The sequence below is a fragment of the Peromyscus californicus genome, unplaced genomic scaffold (genome assembly GCF_007827085.1).
Source record: "Peromyscus californicus insignis strain IS unplaced genomic scaffold, ASM782708v3 Scaffold_6__1_contigs__length_162567912, whole genome shotgun sequence".
NCBI classification, from domain to species: domain Eukaryota; kingdom Metazoa; phylum Chordata; class Mammalia; order Rodentia; family Cricetidae; genus Peromyscus; species Peromyscus californicus.
In genome coordinates, this window is record NW_026294584.1 from 156,584,364 (window position 1) to 156,603,799 (window position 19,436).

The following is a 19,436-nucleotide window of genomic DNA, read 5'->3' on the forward strand; positions in this document are numbered from 1 at the left end:
CCCTTGAAAGGAGGGACCCTGGGACCTGCACTCCATCCACCCTAATCATCTGCAACTTCCAGAATTTGCAGAAATGTATTTCACTTACACTAATTACCGTTTGTGTACATTTTTGTTAATGATAGATGTTATAGCCTTTGTTTTTCTTCCCATTTCTTATTTCCTTATCCAATGCACACATCACCCACTCTTTGACTAAGGAAAGTCATCCAATGCCAAAAAACACCCCAAACAAAACAAGCTGAGTTTACAGAAGCGCTCACAGCCCAAAGCCACACACAGTGCTGGTCTGGAGACACCATGCATGTATGCCATGGACATCTGTCACAACTTAGCTCTCCAGTCACTGGTCCCCCAGCTAGCTTCCCAGGCTACCTGGAGGAAGAGCAAGTTTTAAAGTTATGAAGCCATATTGATTAGTCAATCAAGCATTTGGGAAGCTGGAAATTTGACCAGTCTTCCCTAACATCACAAAGCAACCATCATACATGGTTCTCACCTGCCACCACTGTAAAAGGCATCTGGCTTGAGGAGGTTCTGTCCACCAATGCGAAATGAAGGAAGAAAGTACTCTCCTATTTAAGTTATTCCTTTCTCGGATAGTAACAGCTTCATGAACCAGAAACATATTGTGTAATGAGGGGAAAGCACTCTCACTGTTCATTTAGGTAATAGGACATTCTATTGATACTGAGCATGTCATCTGCTCATTATTAACTTTTAAAAACGTGATTGTAGGTCCTGGTTTATTCTGGCTAGTGATATGGTTAAGGTATTTTTCCACCCGAGAGGTCATTCAGCATGTGTAACTGCTCTTATGTCCATTGTTCTTAACAGCAGCACCTTTGGAATCTTCAGGCCTAATACTACAGTAGCATTTTATATAACCAAAAATCAATCTTTATTTCAGAAGTTTTATTGTGCACTTATTATACATTATTGTCTTAAATGTTAGATTTTGAGAATGTGTTTTAATTGCAAGTAGTCTGCTTTTATATCAGCAATTCCCTTCTTTTGTCATTCTTGATTTTAAGAAGTCTTTCCTATTCAAAAATCATACACAGGCATTGGAATGCATTCTGCCGATATTGAAACAATCAATTTAAATGAAAGAACAAAATGTAACTGACAACATCCAATTGAGTATTTGAAAATTGTAAAAGTATCAAACTGACTTTTTATTTAATATATTTATCTCATTCTAAATGTGAAGAGCGATGCATTACTGAGATTTTCTCTTAAGGCTTTCACAAAATGAACATTTAATCAGGGAGTTTCTTTATGGGGAATAGCCAAGGTAGCCTTAATCCTAGAGAACACTTTCAAAAGTGAGAGCAGGTAGCAAATGTCCCCTCCATCTATCACCAGCATCTGTGTGCAAGTCTCAGGCTAGCTGCATCGCAGATCCACTAGGGGGACCACTACACAGTAGAAGCAGGCTGCTCTCCTCACAGGTATTTCCTTACTTTCTCACTTAATAACGCAAGGAAGAAAAACACTTTTTAATAACAACAACAAAAGCCATCTCAACCAAATTACTGGTGATTTATTTTTAAAAGACTGGTATTAAAAATACTTTTTCCATTTAAAAGCTATTAATTTAAAGCCCACATTTAGAAACTCACTTCATGATCCATGTTCTAGTGTGAATAAATGAATGCAGGATTAGATTCATTACAGAACATAGATAAAAAATGTGCTGCAGTCACAGCTGACTTTAACAGTAACGTCACTGGTATTTTCTCCTGACAATACAATGTTTGAATAATTAAGTGTCAACATGAATTTAGGAGGGCACATTCAGAATGTAGTAATTATGTTCACCTTTTAAAAAAATGTTCATTTTTTATTTTATGTGTACGAGTGTCTACCCTGCATAAATTATGTGCACCACCCACATGCAGTGCCTACAGATGCCAGAGAGGGCGCCAGAACTCCCAGCCTGGTGTTAGAAGGGGTCACCAGCACCGTGTGTGTGCAGGGAACCGAGCAAGGACACACAGTGCTGCTGACTGCTGGGCCATCTCTCCAGTCCTGATGTCTTCATCTTGTTAAAGGAATGTGTGAGACCATTTCCTGTTGCCTGTCAGGTACCCTGTCCCCACCTAGTGTCCTGTCCCTTGATCATGTCAGGGCTTCTAAGTTCCCACTGGTGCTCGACACATGTTGTATTGTACTATCATCAACCTGATATCACTGGGACTTCTAAGAAAACAGAACCAAAATCCCTTCCAATCAACTTCCGTGGTTATCTTCTTGTCAATGGAAAAAAAAAATCTCTAAGGAAGCTTACTCTCCCATTTAATGTGGTTGGAGGATTCGTCGACATGTGACAAAGCATTCAAAAGTAAAGAAGAACAGTGTGTGTGGCAAGGGAAGTGTGCTTACAGGCCAGGAGCTGTCTAGACCGACAGCATCTTAGTCAGCCTTGAGTATTCCAGCATGGACCTCACAGGTCCCCTGTCAAAGCTCATTCAATGAGGAACAGAGCTGGCAAGATGGCTCAGTGGATACAGGTGCTTGTCTTGTGAGCCTGGTGACCCGAGTTAGATTGCTAGAAGGAGAGAATCAACTCAAAACGTTGTTCTTTGACCTCTGCACACAAGCATATCACACACAAACATACCCTAGCGTGAGCGAGCATGTGCACGCACACACATACAGGTAACATGCACATGCACCTACACAATAATAAAATAATGTCTGAGGAACTATCTGGAAAGGGGCCTTGACAACCAGTGACCTTGCTCTGATTTCACGTATGAGAACACTGCTGTATTGTCACGTATCTCCACGGCAGAAAGCATTACAAGTTGTCCATCTGTTGCCATGCCTCCCTGATCAGGATGGTAGAGAAATACAGAAGCAGAAAGGCTGGTTCCTGAAACTCAGTGCTGCAGGGATTAGCAGCAGCAGTTTGGGTCCAATAAGTCTTTTCCTATGGGGCATGTCAGCCTCTGAAGCTGGTGGTGCTCATGAGATGACAGTGGCTAGGAGGTACAGAATGCGTCTCAGACATTGCGACATGTCCCCCGGGCAATCACAATTGCCCACGGGCAGAATGGAAACTCACATTTCTAAACTGTACTCACAGAAAGAAATCTGGAAAAGGCTTCTTGAAATAGTTTAAACGTTAGATAACATCTGTCAAAGACCAAGTGAACAGTCATCCAGTGTCCTGCTGCACAGAGCAAGGCATGCACAGAGGGGACCCTGAGCGACAGCAGAATTCTCAACACAGCACCATCTTTACCTCGCCAAGTGTGACTAAAGCACTTCCTCAGACTTAAAGCCATGTTCCCCAGCCATCGATGACAGCGTCACAAACCACTAGAATTTGGTAATTTCAGCACCTAGGAAATCCACATCTGTTGTTGGAAAACAAATCTGCTTCTCTCTTAGTGAGCTCAAAACCAAAGTTGATCAAGATCCCATTTTCCACACGTGGAAGGCACTGTTGTGTGGGCTACTGGGCTCCTCTGTGCTCCCTGCTAATTTTTAAAACTTTCGTTTTCCTGGTTTGCAAGACAATAGTGAAAGTTTAGTTATTAGAGGTCTTTTCTTTTGAAGTTTTTGTTTTGTTGGTTTTTTGAAACATTGTTTCACTGTGTAGTCCTGGCTGTCCTGGAACTCACTCTGTAGACCAGGATGGCTTCGAACTCACCGAGGTTCTGCCTCTGCCTCCTGAGTGCTGGGATTAAAGGCATGCACCACCATCACCCACGCAGCAAAGTTGTTTTTTTTTAACTTATCACACTTTGTGGTTCTTAAAAACTCTTCAGACACACGACAAATCACAGTCCCTTTCAAAATGTTTCCTTTCCTTTACCAATAACAACTCACGAATTTGTTTGTAATTTAAAATGAATTTAAGATGGAGTCATGGAGTCACCCTTGTGGACTCCTGGGAACTTCCCTAGCTCCTGGTTTCTCTATCCTCACGATGTCTCCCTCTATCACGAGCTCTCTTTCACGGCTCTCCCACTTTGTCCCTGTTCCAGCTCGACCACCCCATTCCCCTATGTTCTGATCTCCCATCCCCTACCCTGTATGGCCCTACCTCACTCCCACCCCCATTTACTCATGGAGATCTCATCTATTTCTCCTTCCCAGGGTGATCCATGCATCCCTCTTAGGGTCCTCCTCGTTAGCTAGCTTCTCTGGAACTGTGGGTTGCAGTCTGGTTATCCTTTGCTTTACATATAGTATCCACTTATGAGTGAGTACATACCATGTTTGTCCTTCTGAGTCTGGGTTACCTCACTCAGGATGATGTTTTCTCGTTCCATACATTTGTCTGCAAATTTCATGATGTCATTGTTTTTTACTGCTGAGTAGTACACTGCCTATGGTGGGACATCTTACACAGGCTTGGTGCAGGGGGAGGGGCTTAGACCTGCCTCAACTGAGTGTACCAGGCTCTACTAACTCCTCATGGGAGGCTCTGCCTTGGAGGAGGTGGGAATGTGGGGTGGGTTGTGGGGGGAAGACTGGGGGTGGGAGTGGGGGAAGGGGGAATCTGTGGTTGGTATGTAAAATGAATAGAAAATTTCTTAATAATAATATATATTTAAAAAATAAAATTATTTTACGTTTATCCACTGTAGTTACTTTCTACTCTATCTAAATTCCCTTCTGTTTTCTTTTGGAGACCAGATGTCAGGTACCACAGGCTCACTTGAGCTCACTATGGGGCTGAGGATGACCTTAAACTCCTGATCCCCCTGCCTCTCCCTCCCACTCACCACTATCCCTGCTCAATGGAGGAAGCAGCATTTGGTTCAGGTTTGGCAAAGAGCCTTTCCTTACCAAGGGTGGAGAGAAAGCCATATAGTCCTGCTCTTCTGTCTATATAATGCAGTTAAGGTTATCGGCCATCACTGTCAACAGCCAAACCAGCAATGAGGACCCACAAGCAAAAGCATCAAAATGAACAGAACTCTGTTTAGCAAGACACATCTACCTAATACAAGCAGAATTTGCAAGATATTTAAGTTTATTTTTTAATTTCTTTCTTTTATTGGCACTGGTAGGTATGGAACCCTGGGTCTTACACATATGAGTCAAGGCTACTGAGCTACACTACCAGCCCTGCACTTTTGTTTAAATATTTTTACCACTGGTATTGAGAGAAAGTCCCCAGAGGAAGCTAGCTTCCCAATAACACTGGAAATTTGGTCATCTCAAATGCACAGGTCTGGCAAACGACAGCCAGCATATCTGGTTCAGTTTATCCTTTCCTTTTGTCAATAAAAATGTGTTGCAAGCTAGCTACAGTTACTCAGGCACAAGGATGGATGACTTCGTGCCACCATGGCAGAGGTGGTGAGTCTGCTGTCTCCTCTCAGGGCCTTTCCAGAAAAGGTTTGCTGAGTATTGTTGGAGGATTGCCAAGAAAGTGTCATGTAGAAGACACAAAGAGGGAGTGTTATAGACTTCACACTCACACACAGGGACATCGAATACCCGGGTGCTTATTTCTGAATCACTGCTGTTAAAAAAACCCAATGATATAATTATATTACAATCTCCCCCAAAAAACAAAAGAAATAATAAAAAAGAGTTCTATTTAAGAAAAATGTGAAGAACTTTGTAGGACTTATTTCCTCCACCCCAATACTTGGAATTTTTTTTCAGGTTTCTTGTAAAGATTAAAAAGCATGAAAAAAAAATTACATGATTTCCTCCACTAATTCCTCATCTTATCAAAATAAAAGATCTTTTTTAAATAAAAGTTTTTATTGTCCCTTAACTATTCTGAATAAAAAGTCATAAATAATGTAAGGTAACCAAGTCTTGATCTGAAAAAAAAAGTAACATTTTTAGCTGCAATATAAAGGAGAGAAAAGAGGGGAAGGAGTGATTTATAGCTGGACTAATATGTATTTGTGTACTTGAATGTTTAAGAGCTCAGCATGTCTATTCTAGAAAAAAATCATCAAAACAGATATTTATAAATAAATATAAAACCATCAAAAATTCAGGGCTGAAAGGGCAGATTGATATAACTGGATTGCAGTTTGGTCACCGAGAGAGTGAGATGTGAAAATAGAGAATAATTCTGTCAAGTTCAGAACACAATGAAATGTAGTCTTTACATTTTACAATTTCTGCTGCTTTTCTGAATAAACTACTACACATTAAAGCTTACAAAAATTCTTTTGATGCATAAGTCAAGCTAGGACTTTGGTACAAATAATAAACTATATTCTGCTGACAAAAGATCGTGGCTATTCTCTAATGCCTCAGAGACATCGTTGCTACAATTACAAAAAGTACTGAGAAGGAAAGAAAAGGAAATTGGAGAAGGGGTTAAACAATGAAGAATATGAGATGTCTCGATGACTGCATTTTTTCCTGAGGAATGAACAGTGGAGAGCCAATAAACAAGAGAGCCAAAATTGCTGTAGCCCGGAAGACTCACGGAAGGACGCAACTGAAGATGTAACAGGGGACTTCCATCTGGTATGCTTCCAGAAGGTTCTAGAATTCAAACAGAAGTCAAGAGGGAAACACGAAGGGAGAAAACCTGACACTGATAGATTCAAGTCCCTACCTATCCACTTCCTCACTACAGGCACACTGCCTGGAATTCATCCTGATAGCAAATACCAGCACATTCACCAAGTGAGGGCTTTTGCTAACGATGCTGGCAATTCCTCAGGGAGAAGTCTGTTCTGAAAGGCTGCCTCTTAAGACTTTAGAATTAGGATGCACTGCCTTCTCCTGCCTCAGGAGTCAAGTTTGCCCACCAACAACTCGTGTCCACAGACATAGAGATTAGAGACTCTACAAGATCGTGTAAAAAATCAAAACTCACCAGGTATCTTGTGAACACTTATAACATAAAAATGAGTGACCATATATATCTTTTTTTTTAAATCTGGAAGAGATAATAGAAGAAATAGAATTTTTAGAAATAAATTTCAAATTAAAATCTTCAAAGAGACTTCAAAGGAGAACTGAATTTATGAAATAAGATTCTTAGAGAATTAATCATCAAAGAAAATATTTTAAAGTATTGTTTAAAACTAAAATCAGAGAGGACTGAAATATTGGTGAATTTTCAAATTGAGCTTTGACGTGAAGAAAGATGGGATGTGTAAGATACAAGCTATAAAAGAGCCACACAGAAAGGTTGTGCATCTAAAAGAAGACTGAGCTGCTAGGAAAAATACTACATGAGGGAATTTAAGTGAAAAAATAACGATGTGATAAAAGCAAGAGTTGCCAAAATAAATAGGTAAAATAAAAGAGGGTATTAGAAACCCCATCTAAAGAAAAGAATAATTGACTCCAAAAGATCCATAATTATAACTTACTATGTAGCTATCTAATAAAAACTCACAAAGTCAAAACAATGTGAATGTTACTAACTGTAAACTTTTCAGATGAACATATAGATAAATGTCTGGAGATTTCATTATGATACAAAGATTATGTTTCTTAGAAAAGAATGCAAATATCCCCTCTCTGACATTGTTCACAGAGGTGTGTGTGTGTGTGTGTGTGTGTGTGTGTGTGTGTGTGTGTGTGCGCGCACGCGCATCAAAGACTGGGAGGTGGGAGAGTAGAAAAGAAAGAGAGAAAGATGGTGACATCCCATCTTCTTCAGTGGCCACAGTTAGTATGGACATAAGTAGATGCCAACATGGAGAAAGTTGCTAACAAGGGAGGTGAGTGAAGAAACATAGTCATAAGATGGGAGAGGGGTGTCACAGAGAGATCTGATCACTTCTGCTGCAGCCATAGAGGCCAGGAATGACTAAATCTGATTCATCAAAGACCTGGGCTACACAGTATTCCCAGCAGAGATTTTCCACAGAAGGTTGGCATGAAGTTGATTGGCAGTCTGATAAAATCTCTGGATCTGTCCCCAATATAACATTTTAAATGCATAAAGCAAACAGTGTGAAATGATGAAGGAGAATGATTGTATCAAAAACAAAAAAGATGGAGCCAACCCTTGATGTACTAATAAATGGTTCTTAATAATACATGAGATCTGACATAGGCATAAGGTGAGAGTTAATAGTATCATAGATTTTGGGCAATAGGTAATGCTATATGAAAATATTTCTGAGCTCCAACAATCATAAAATTGAAAGAGTAGAGATACGGTTGAGGCTAGCTGCCTGTGTTTCATTTCAATCTAGAAATTAAGAAAAACATAGGTGTGAAGCTTCCACATATCTAAAATGAGATTTCTTCACCAATGCAACTATATTCCATATGAGGCATTTATGATTTAAAAATACCAAAAAGAAACAATCGAAGAAATAAAAATATTTAGGAAGCACTTTAGGGCTCAGGGGGTGGTAAAGACACTTGTTATGCATGGTTTATTTTTTTATTTCATGAATATATTATTTTGGAAATATTTTTGATGCTTTATTTAAAACTGAATAATGTACCTATTATTATGAATATATGAATATATATGTCTCTCTACATAAATCTCTGTGTGTGTACTTATGTACATAAGATATAATGATATAAAACTGTGGGTAATATATTTCTCAAACTTGATTCAATTGTCTAAAACTGAAAAATATTCATAGCAAAAGAGACAATGGAATGAAGAGATGATCTAATACTTGGCAGAATATATGAGCCATATGAAAACATGCCAATATCCAAAATATTTAAGGCTTGAAACAATTAGAGAGCAGGAACACAACTCACTTTTAAAATGAGTGTTGATTAGCTACTTCCTCTGGATTGAAACATCCCCTCATGGAAGTAGAGAGGAGGCTGACAAACTCAGAAGTAAGTCCCAAGACTTCTCATAACTCATTAGAAACTGGAAACTTCCACGTCTCGGGAGACACCTGCTTGAGGTCCTTAGGCCACACACAGTTGCTTGTGCAGAGGAGGTTCTGCCGTGGAACTCTGTAAGTTACACAGCCAAGCTCCAAAAATGAATGTTAGGTGAGCTGGCACCAGTACTGGGATGAATCTTTCAATGAGGGACCACCTTGGAGTTACGTTGCTGGAAACGTCCCCTCACCCATGCTCCTGAAAATAATCCAAGTGAGAATAATTTTTTGGTCTGTCTATGGTGTTCTGTCAGGGTAAATGATTGTTTGGTCACACACAAACCCAAAAAAAGACACACAACCATGAGCAATAATCTAAACTGGCAATTTCTAAAGAAGAGATTTACGTGGCCAATACATGCATGATAAAATGCTCAAAGTCTCTAATCTCCAGGGAACTAGAAGTCAAAACCACAGTGAGCTAACACCTCACACATGAAAGAATGGCTACTAACAAAATAACAGATGTAGCCCCTTGACCAAGGTGTCAGCCGCTTTGTACACTGTTAGAAGGGATTTAAATTAGTTTAGCTATTTATGAAAAGTTTCTATCTATAAACTCAAAAAACCTGAAGCTCGAGCAGCCATTTGATCTAGTAAGCCTTCTTTTGTTATAAATCAAAGGGAATTGAGAGCATCAAGTATAAGGGGCCCTGCGCTCCCTGGTGCATGCCAATATGACTCACTGCAGTCAGGAGACAGAGGAGTTCATCGGTGGATGAACGGATAAAGAAAAAGTGGTTTCTGTACACAGTGCAGGAGACTGTGTTCTTCAGAAAGAGTAAAATTCTGACACATCTGACAGCGTGGATCGAGGTGACATGAGGCTAAGGAAAATCGTTCAGCCACAAAAAGACAAATGCTACATACCACCCCACTTACATGTGAAATCTGTGACGTTCTATCTCAGAGGAAGAAGTTACCAGAGTGAGATAGGGGGCAGTTACGGGAATTAGGAGATGGTTTTCCAAGGTTATAAAACTGTGGATGGCTCACAAGAATATGTTTTAGTGATCTACTGTTTTACATAGTGACCACAGTTAATAATAATATTTATTCAATGTTGCTAAAGTATTTTAATGAGGGTATCACAAAAATAAATAAGTAGGTGAATTGATGGGAGACAAGAAGCGCCACAGTTCATTTCCTGATGCATTAAGATCAAAATATCACACAGCGCTCCACAAACACGCACACTTACTTGTCAGAACTGAAATAATTTTAAATGCAGAATTTTGAGACCTTCCTTCACCTACCTTAAATGATTGGCACAGGTTGCTCTTAATGCCTTAGTCACAGGCAAGGAGATATTAAAACACAGTCAATGTTTTGATAACAGCAAAGCTTTGAGAGATAGTCACACAATCACAAATAATTTTGATAAATAGCCTAGGAGATCTCTACTCATGAGTAATTATCAGTAAACAGTAAACAGGGGAGTTCACTTGAAGAAGAAAGCAGACCTCTGGGCCCAGGGTGAGGCCTCCAAACAAAGCGTCAGGTAAAACAACACAATTGATGTAGGCTAATCCTTACCATGACGTTTCCCGGGCCAAAGCACCTGGTTACTCTGTATGTTCTCTCTGTCTCATTCTCTCTCCCTCCCTCTCCCCCTCCTCTCTCTCTTTCTCTTTCCCTCTCTCCCCTTCTTCCTTCCCTCTTCCTTTCTCTCTCTCGGTGTCCTCTCTCTCTATATATGTGTTCTCTCTCTCTCTCTCTCTCTCTCTCTCTCTCTCTCTCTCTCTCTCTCTCTCTCTCTGTGTGTGTGTGTGTGTGTGTGTGTATGTGTCTGTGTGTGTATGGAAGTCAAAGGACAACTCGGGAGAGTCAGTTCTCTACTCTCACTTCATGTGTCCTGAGATTTGAACCCTGGCCCTAGGGCTTGCTGGCAAATGCTTTTACCTGATATCATCTTGTCAGCTCACCTGGTTACTCTAAGCAAACATTTAGAATATAAGAACAACTTTATTACACAGATATGTTAATATTAATGACAGCAATAACGGGGACTGTGTATGTAAATGTTCCCTGTAGATTTAAAGACTGACTTTGGGAAATACTAGACAGTTTTATTCTCAGTTATAAACACAACAATGACCTTTGGATCCATTTTCTCATGTCAAGAATTTGGGATTGTTCCATGATATTTGGTCACAAATACCTCTAAACACTCCACATTTATAATTCAACTTCAAGTTGGTAGCTTACTATTAACTATTAGACACTAAAACAGCGCTCCTCAACCTGCGACCCTTTAATACAGTTCTTCATGTGGTGGTGACCCCCAATCATAAAATTATTTTCATTGCTACTTCATAAATGTAATGTTGCTACTGTTATGAATCTTAATGTAAATATCTATGTTTTCTGATGGTCTTGGGCCAGCGAGAAGACTCAGGGGATAAAGGAGCTTGTTGCCAAGTCTCGCTACCTGAGTGTGACTCACAGACTCACATGATGAGAATAGAGAAGCAGCTCTGGGGCTTGACCTCTGACCTCTGTACGTGTGCTGTGCCACACATGGTGCACACACGCACGTGCACGTGCACGCATGCGTGCGCGCGCACACACACACACACACACACACACACACACACACACACACACCCCTACAGCAAATATAACATCTCAAAAACATCTGTAATCTCTGTAAGCAAACAAAAACGTCCTCATTTTATAGAAACTTTTGCAACATTCAATCTCTTCACCATCAAATACCACAGAAATAACTAAAACAGGCATACTAAAAATATCTGATTGAGGGGGCTAGCCAGCCACAGGCCAGCCAGGGTACTCAAGATCCTGCCCGGTTGGGAAGACATCCATGGGCCCGCCCGGCTCCTTGCTGTGCCGGGCAGGTAGGCCCCGTTAGGATGAGCAAACACGTGGTGGAGAGTTAGGAAGGACAGAGACGCAGAATGGTCCACACACTGTGGAGAGAGGCGGAAAGGAAGGAAGACGGGGAGGAGTGGGCTGACGCTGGAGGCCTGTGATGTCTGGGTCCCTCGTCTTACAGCAGCCAGGGTCTGCGTTGATGTCCGTGGCCCATGTTGCCACCAAAGACCACATGAAGCCTGGGGTCTGGGCCGCAAACCATGGCCTTGTTGGTGTCCAGGGGCCATGCTGCTGCCAGAGTCATCCTGATCTGAGTGGCCAGGGCTACCACCTGGAGTCAGGATGTTGACTGGGAGGAGCTGCTGCCTGGGGCCATGTCTGGGTCTGTGGTCCAGCAGTAGCTGGGGTCTGTGTTGAAGTCTGTGGCCCAGGTTGCCACTAGGGCCCACACTGAGGCCAGAGATATGAGTCACAGCCTGCAGCCTATTTGGAGTCTGGGGCCCATGGTGCAGCAGAGGCCATACAGATCTGAGTGGCCTGTGCTGCCACCAGGGCCATGGGATCATCTGTGCCCCATGCCAAAGGCCATGTCTGTATCTGTGGCCCTATAGTGGCCAGGGTCTGGGTGGACATATGTGGTTCCTGTTGTCACTGAGGGCCATGAAGATGCCCAGGGTGAGGTCAGCCACCTGAGTCCAGGTTGGTGTCTGAGGGCCCGGATGCATGCAGATCTGAGTGGCTTGCACTGCCACCCAATGCCCTGGTGATGTCCAGTTCAGAGCTGCAGCTAAGAGCCATGTCTGGCCTGTGACCCTACTGTAGCCAGGGTCTGTGCTGATGTCCTAGGCTCTTGTAACCATCAAGGTCATGCAAAGGCCCAAGGTCTGAGTGCCACACTGCCATTGGGGCCCATGAGTGGCCTGTACTGCCACCTGGGGCAAAGGTGACATCCAGACTCGGCTCCTGCTGAGGATCATGTCTGGGTCCATGGTCCTACCGGCAAGGGACTGTGCTGAAGTCCAAGTCCCATGTTGCCCCCAAAGGTCAAACAGAAACCCAGTGTTAGGGCTGCAACCTGAGGCCTTGGCGGTGTCCAGGGCAATGCTGCTGCCAGAACCATCCCAACCTGAGGGGACATCGCTTCCACCCAAGCTGCTGCAAGTCAGGATGTCATCTGGGCCCAAGCTGCTGCTGAGGACTATGTCTGGGTCCATGGTCCAGCTGCAGCTAAGGTCTATGTTGATCTCTGTGGCCCATGTCACCTCAGGGGACCTTAGGAACCATGCACGATGAATTCAGAGGGTCATGCTGAATCAGCTCTGCTCTTCACTGGCCCAAGGAAAGCTGGCTTTGCCTCTCACTGGACACTGGAGCAAGAAAGCTGGCCCTGACCCTCACAGAAGAGCTGGTCCCTGCACTTAGGAGAGATGGACCCACCCCTCACCACAGGCGAGGGTGAACCAACACTGAGGGCATGGGCATAGGGGAACTGACTCCATCCCCTTGCCTGAGGCAGGTAGCCCCAATGGTCTGGACTGACCAGCTCAGTTACCACCCAGGTACACAGCCAGGCCCTGGGTTGGCCCACCCTAACATCTACCTCATCAATATCCACAGGATCACCATGACTGGGGTGGTCACAGTATGATATCTCGAGGAGTTCTGGTGAGGATCCAGTGATGATGGTGAAACAGAAACCAGAGGCCTTGAAACAGACCGGTGAGTCACTGTGATGAAGATTTGCTGGTAAAGCTGATAGGAACATAGAGTACACCGTATGACACACCAAGGCCCCCAGTGCCACCAGGAAGAAGGAAGAGGTGTTGGAGAGGTGGGAAAGAAGTGAAGAGGGTTTTTTGTTGGTTTGTTTGTTTTGTTCTTGTTTTCATTTATTTTCTTTGGAGGGACACTGCAGGAGTGAGGAGATGATTTGGGGGGACCAAGAGGTAATCAGAATTGGGGTGCATGATGTAAAAATCTCAGAGAATCAATAAAGAACTTAAATTTTAAAAACTCTGATTGCTGACACATGACAAAGTTACAGTCTATCGGGGCTACATTTTCCTTTCCCATTTTAAAGAATAAGTGCAGATTCTTAAAACAATCTCAAAAGCTGGCAGACAGTGACTTTAATCCAATTAAATAAAGGTTCAGTTATTCAAGCTACAGTTCTGAGGGCCTCTAAGAGTCTCCGCTGCTCATCGTTTCTCAGCCTCGTGTTTCAACAGGCAGTTAGACATCAGGGACTGTTAAAAATAAGTTCAACTTCCATCAGTCACGATCAGCTATTTCATTAAGTCTCCAGAATGTAGTACCTTTCTCTCTTAGTAAGATTTATTTATGTCTTATATGTAGGAGTATTTTGCCTGCAAGAATATTTGTGCATCATATGTGTGCCTGGTGCCCTCGGAGGTCAGAAGAGGGCATCAGACACTCTGGAACTGGAGTTACAGATGATTGCAAGCTTCACATATCCTCTCTTGTTTCTCAAGGCAATGACTCTCTTTACTATAGAAATATCACAGACCATCTTTGGCAATTATGGCTTAGATATAAAGGAAACCATACAGTGTACTATCATCCCCTTAACCTAGAGTCTCTGTTCCAAGATCCCATTGAATAGTTGTGAGCCTTTTGTCCACTACTCTTTTTCTATGCAGATAGCACTGAGGAAATTTTAATTGATAAATTAGGTACAGTAACTACCAATAAAATAAAAGTAATGTAATGTGCAGCAACAACAGTAGCAGGGCTGTGACCCTCTCAGAACCACATGCTGCTCCGTTCACTTTCTTGTTGAACACAGGCAACTGAAACCTCACAGAGTGAACTCAGGGGCGAGAAAAGAACAGCAATATATTATACCCACTGCCTCGTGCTTTGGAGATTCATGAAGTGTTCAGTTGTAGATCATGCATTTTTACTGCTGTATACTTTTCCATTTTAAGAATGAGCTGCAGTTTATTTATGCATTCTGTATTTTCTGGGCATTTCGGGAGTTTCTTGTTTTGGGCCACCATGCACAGAGATTCTCCACTGCATATCATTCAGTGAGCATATGTATGTATTTCTGTTGGATCTACACTCAGAAGTGGGATTGGAGTCACAGACACACATTCATATGTTCAGCTGCAGTATATTGCTAAACAAGCTCCCTAAGTGGTTGTGCAATTTGCATTGTCAGCAGCTGTGGCCTTGAGTTCCAGTCTCTCCACAGCCCTTCACACTGTTCCCTGTTGGAGGCCTGTCCCATCAACCCCATGAATACGCACGCATACAGGATCTACTAAACTGAACCCACTTTACAATGGTTACCTTTTTAAAAACACAAGTGATTAAAATGCGCAAAGCAAGAATTATTTTATTAACCAAAATACAGGATTAATTCATTGAGACCTACCAAACTGTCCATCCCCTAAACAACATGGTTTTGCTTAAATAAGATATCATTACAGCCTTAAAAATATCAATTCTCAATATCCTCTTAAAATAATATATTCATTTTTGTACATGTGCATGTAATTGGGTACCCTCAGAAGACAGATGAGGGTATCAGACCCCTGAGGACTGGAGTTATAGGTGTTTGTGAACTACATGATGTGGGTGCTGAGAACACAACTGTGATCATCTGCAAGGTCAGCAGTTGCTCTTAACCATGGATCCATCTCTCCAGCCCTCGGCATCCTTTAATGCACAGTGATGTCTTGACTATAGGCAATATGCCTGATGAAGGACAAGATATCGCATCACATTCCTGAACTTGGCTATAGCCAAGGACTCATGTGGACGACCGAGGACCTGAACTGAACCACAGCTGCATTTGACTTAGCGTTGACTAGGTCTTCCCTCCCCCACTTTTTGGATAAATAGTTAAAGAGTTTTTAAAATTTTTAATGGTGCATATATGTGTGTCTGGGAATAGGTGGGTATATGCACATCTGTTCAGGTGCCTAAGGAGGCCAGAGGTGCCATAGTTTCCTGGAGCTGTAGTTATATGCAGTTGTGAGCAGCTCAATGTGGGTGCTGAGAATCAAACCTAGGTCCTTTGCAAGATCAGCATGTATCCTTCACCACTAAGATATATTTCCAATATGGTGGCATTGTGTTCCCCAAAATATTGTGCACCCTAATAAACTTATCTGGGGTCAGAGACAGAACAGCCACTAGATACAAAGGCTAGAAAATGGTGGCACTCACACCTTTAACCCTAGCACTCCAGAGGTAGAAATCCCTCTGGATCTCTGTGAGTTCAAGGCCACATTGGAAACGGCCAGGCATGGTGACACACGCCTTTAATCCCAGGGAGTGGTGGTAGAAAGCAGAAAGGTATATAAGGCGTGAGGACCAGAAACTAGAAGCATTTGGCTGGTTAAGCATTTGGCTGGTTAAGCTTTCAGGCTTCTAGCAGCACAGTTCAGCTGAGAGCCATTTGGATATGAGGACACAGAGGCTTCCAGTCTGAGGAAAAAAGACCACCTGAGAAGTTGGCCAGACTCTCTAAGATTCCTGCTACACTCCAACACATGGATAAACATTTCAAAAAAAAAAATGGCTACATTAAACAGGTAGATTTTTGACTTTTCTTGGAAAAAGAAATACTGTGTAACCACGAACCCAACACATCACCAATACAAGCTCGCTCTCTCTCTCTCTCTCTCTCTCTCTCTCTCTCTCTCTCTCTCTCTCTCTCTCTCTCTCTCTCTCTCTCTCTCTGGCAGGCTCTCTGCTAGTACACAGCTGTGGGGATCCTTGCTCTCCCTAATGGGAGGATGGTCGCTGAGTACACCCAAGCATCAGTCAGTGAACCTCAGCACAGCTGAATTCTTACACTAAGATCAACTCACTCACTGCATTACCTTCCTCATTTTGGAGTTTAATTAAGCCCACACTTAATTTTGTGACATCAGCTCTATAACAAGCCACTAAAGATTTTGAGAATTGAAGAAAATGGCTCCAGATAGTGCAGACTGTTAGTATGGCTGACAGAATGAATGTATGGATGTGCCTTCACACTGGGATGGACCAGGCCGGGAGAGGTGCCGGAGCTGGGCTCCTAAGTGTCTCCCTCAGCAGCAAGTTCTTCTGACACTTTTAAAAGTAGTTATAATTTAGCCAGATAAGGTGACATTTATCTGTAATCCCAGCATTTGGGAAGGAGTGGAGACAAGAGGATCAGGAATTGAAAGGTAGTGTTGGCTATGTTGCTAACTCAAGGCCTGCTTGGGCTACATAAGACCTTGCCTCAAAAAAGTTATAGGAGGCACCAGGCGGTGGTGGCGCACGCCTTTAGTCCCAGCACTCTGGAGTCAGAGCCAGGCGGATCTCTGAGTTCGAGGCCAGCCTGGTCTACAAAGTGAGATCCAGGACAGGCACCAAAGCTACACAAAGAAACCCTGTCTCGAAAAAACCAAAAAAAGAAAAAAGTTATAGGACGCAAAAGTTCTCACAGTGGCGTCAGTGGATGAGCCCCAAACCAAGACTGGCTCATGAGGAAGAGGAAGGCTGTGACTGAAGACAAGCTGCCACCATGGATTAAAGCATGACATCCCCTCCAATCCAGTGCCTCTCAGGGAGGCAGCAATACCACCTTGTGACGTTGTGTCCGAAAGACAAAAGGGAGTTAGAAAATAAGAATGCTTAAAAAATAATCTATCAGGCCGCGGCGCGGAAGGGTGTGCGGGGCGAGCACGGCCAGGCGGAGCCATGGCCCGGCTGCTCCTCCAGGCCTACGATGAGATCCCCGACGGCACCCAGTGTCACCGCAAGACCTACATCACCACTGCGTTAGGCGGCCTCGTCGGCGCAATAGGCTCAGCTTACAGCGTCGTGCTCAACCCCGCAGACACCCACCTGGAAGCAGTGGCCAGGGCTGGCCGGTACACGTTCACTGCGGCTGCCGTCGGAGCTATGTTTGGTCTCGCCACCTGTGCCAGTGCCCAGATCCGCGAGAAGCCAGACGACCCCCTGAACTACTTCATCGGGGGCTGCACCGCGGGCCTGACCCTGGGAGCGCGTGCTCACAGCTATGGGACTGGAGCTGTTGGCTGCGTATACATGGGCACCGCGGCAACCCTGTTTAAGATTGGCAAGCTGGAAGGCTGGGAATACTTTTCTAGTCCCAAGATGTGAGCAGAACCCCCGTGGCAAATAAACACTGTGTGTCCCTTTGCCCACAAAAAAAAAAAAAAAAAAAAAAAAATAATCTATCAGATAAATGTGCCAGAGAAGCAAAAACAAGGCGTCACATCATTTAATATATGTGCGTCTATTACACATTCATATATGCTATAAGTCTTAATATCCTGAGGGATCATTTCAATGAGGGAATTGACCATCCTTGTGTTTTGCTTTCATTTCTTCCTCCAAACAAAAACTTAAAAGAGAGAACATTTCTTAAGAGCTATCCCTAAAAGTGATGTGGAGATCAGTAGAAGAACCACAGAAAATCATGTTAAGGACACAGCGTGGTACTCACTGGAAGCAATGTGATGTTTCCTGAAGGGACTGTAAAGCTGCTCTCTCTGCTGTGAGGTCATTAGAGGCAAGTCCAAGTTTGAAAAAGGTCAAGGTTAAGCATGAAGCTCACTCACAAGAGCTACGAAGCATTTGGCCAGCAAGTTTTATTCAAACACTGCTGCAGAAGGGCAGAGCATGTGACATGGCCTTACCCAGGTGGAGGGGCTGGAGTGTGGCACTCAGCATCCTCACAGGAACTTTCGGGGAGGCATTGCTTCCTAGACAGGAGCCTCCCAATGGACGTTCCTTTTCATTTGGATGGAAGCAAGTCTTTGTACTAATGCCACGTAAAGGAAAGAAAGGAAGAGGCCCAAGGAGATGCTCAGTTAAGTGTTTGCCTTGCAGGCATGAGGTCCTGTGGTGATGCTTTATCTGTGTTCCCCAATAAAATTTATCTGAGGATCAGAAGAAAAAGCCAGCCACTATAGTAAACATAGAGGTCAGGCAATGGTAGCACACGCCTTTAATCCTATCACTGGGAAGGCAGAGATCCATCTGGATCTCTGTGAGTTCAAGGTCACCCTGGGAACAGAGCCAGGCCTGGTGGCACATGCCTTAAATTCCCAACACTAGTTAAGCATAAAGGTCTGGAGGTCTGTACAGACAGAGAGGAAGTGACAGAGCTGGGCAGAAGAAGGAAGTGATGTAGCTGGGCAGAGAGAACAAATGAGTTGGCATATAGGCGTGTATATACAGGAAGTAGGTCTTTTTTGGCAGATGATCTCCAAGTGGGTAAGAATGTGCCTGACTTCTTTCTGCTTTTCTGATCTCTCAACTTTTTATTCCAATATTTGCCTCCAGGGTTTTTATTAATAAGACTGTTTAACACTTTGTTCTACAAGATTCTACCTTCAATTTTCCGAACCTGTGTAAAAAGCTGTGAATAGTGCCCAGCGCAGGTGAGGCGGGGCAGGCAGATCTCAGATAGTCTGGCCTTATTCACCAACTTCAAGTCACAGTGATAGACTCCATCTCACAAAACAAGGTGGACATCCCCAAGGAATGACACCAGAGGCTGACCTCTGACCTCTACATATATACCCACATATGTGTGCACCTACATGGGCTCTTACATGTACTTATAGGCACACACATAAACACACACAAAGAGAAAGGTTACTAATTCAAAATGGTGGATATTACCACAACATGTGTCTTTCTAGACAGAAAACCATTTTTTTTCTGTGACTTATCCTGAATACACATACTGAACGTCAGCATAAAAAATATCCTCTTCTAAACTATTTACAGCAAAGTTTTCCCACA

At 43.1% G+C, this 19,436-nt stretch overlaps 2 protein-coding genes across 7 annotated transcripts in view; one reads left to right on the plus strand and one right to left on the minus strand.

Moving 5' to 3' along the window:
* Sox5 (SRY-box transcription factor 5) overlaps nt 1-19,436 on the minus strand; it is a 1,013,558-nt gene that overhangs the window by 533,365 nt on the left and 460,757 nt on the right. The window lies entirely within an intron of this gene.
* LOC128098252 (NADH dehydrogenase [ubiquinone] 1 alpha subcomplex subunit 11-like) lies at nt 17,317-17,823 on the plus strand. Its single transcript, XM_052719133.1, has one exon. It carries the CDS (start codon nt 17,358-17,360, stop codon nt 17,781-17,783), a length of 426 nt encoding a protein of 141 aa, XP_052575093.1. The 5' UTR covers nt 17,317-17,357; the 3' UTR covers nt 17,784-17,823.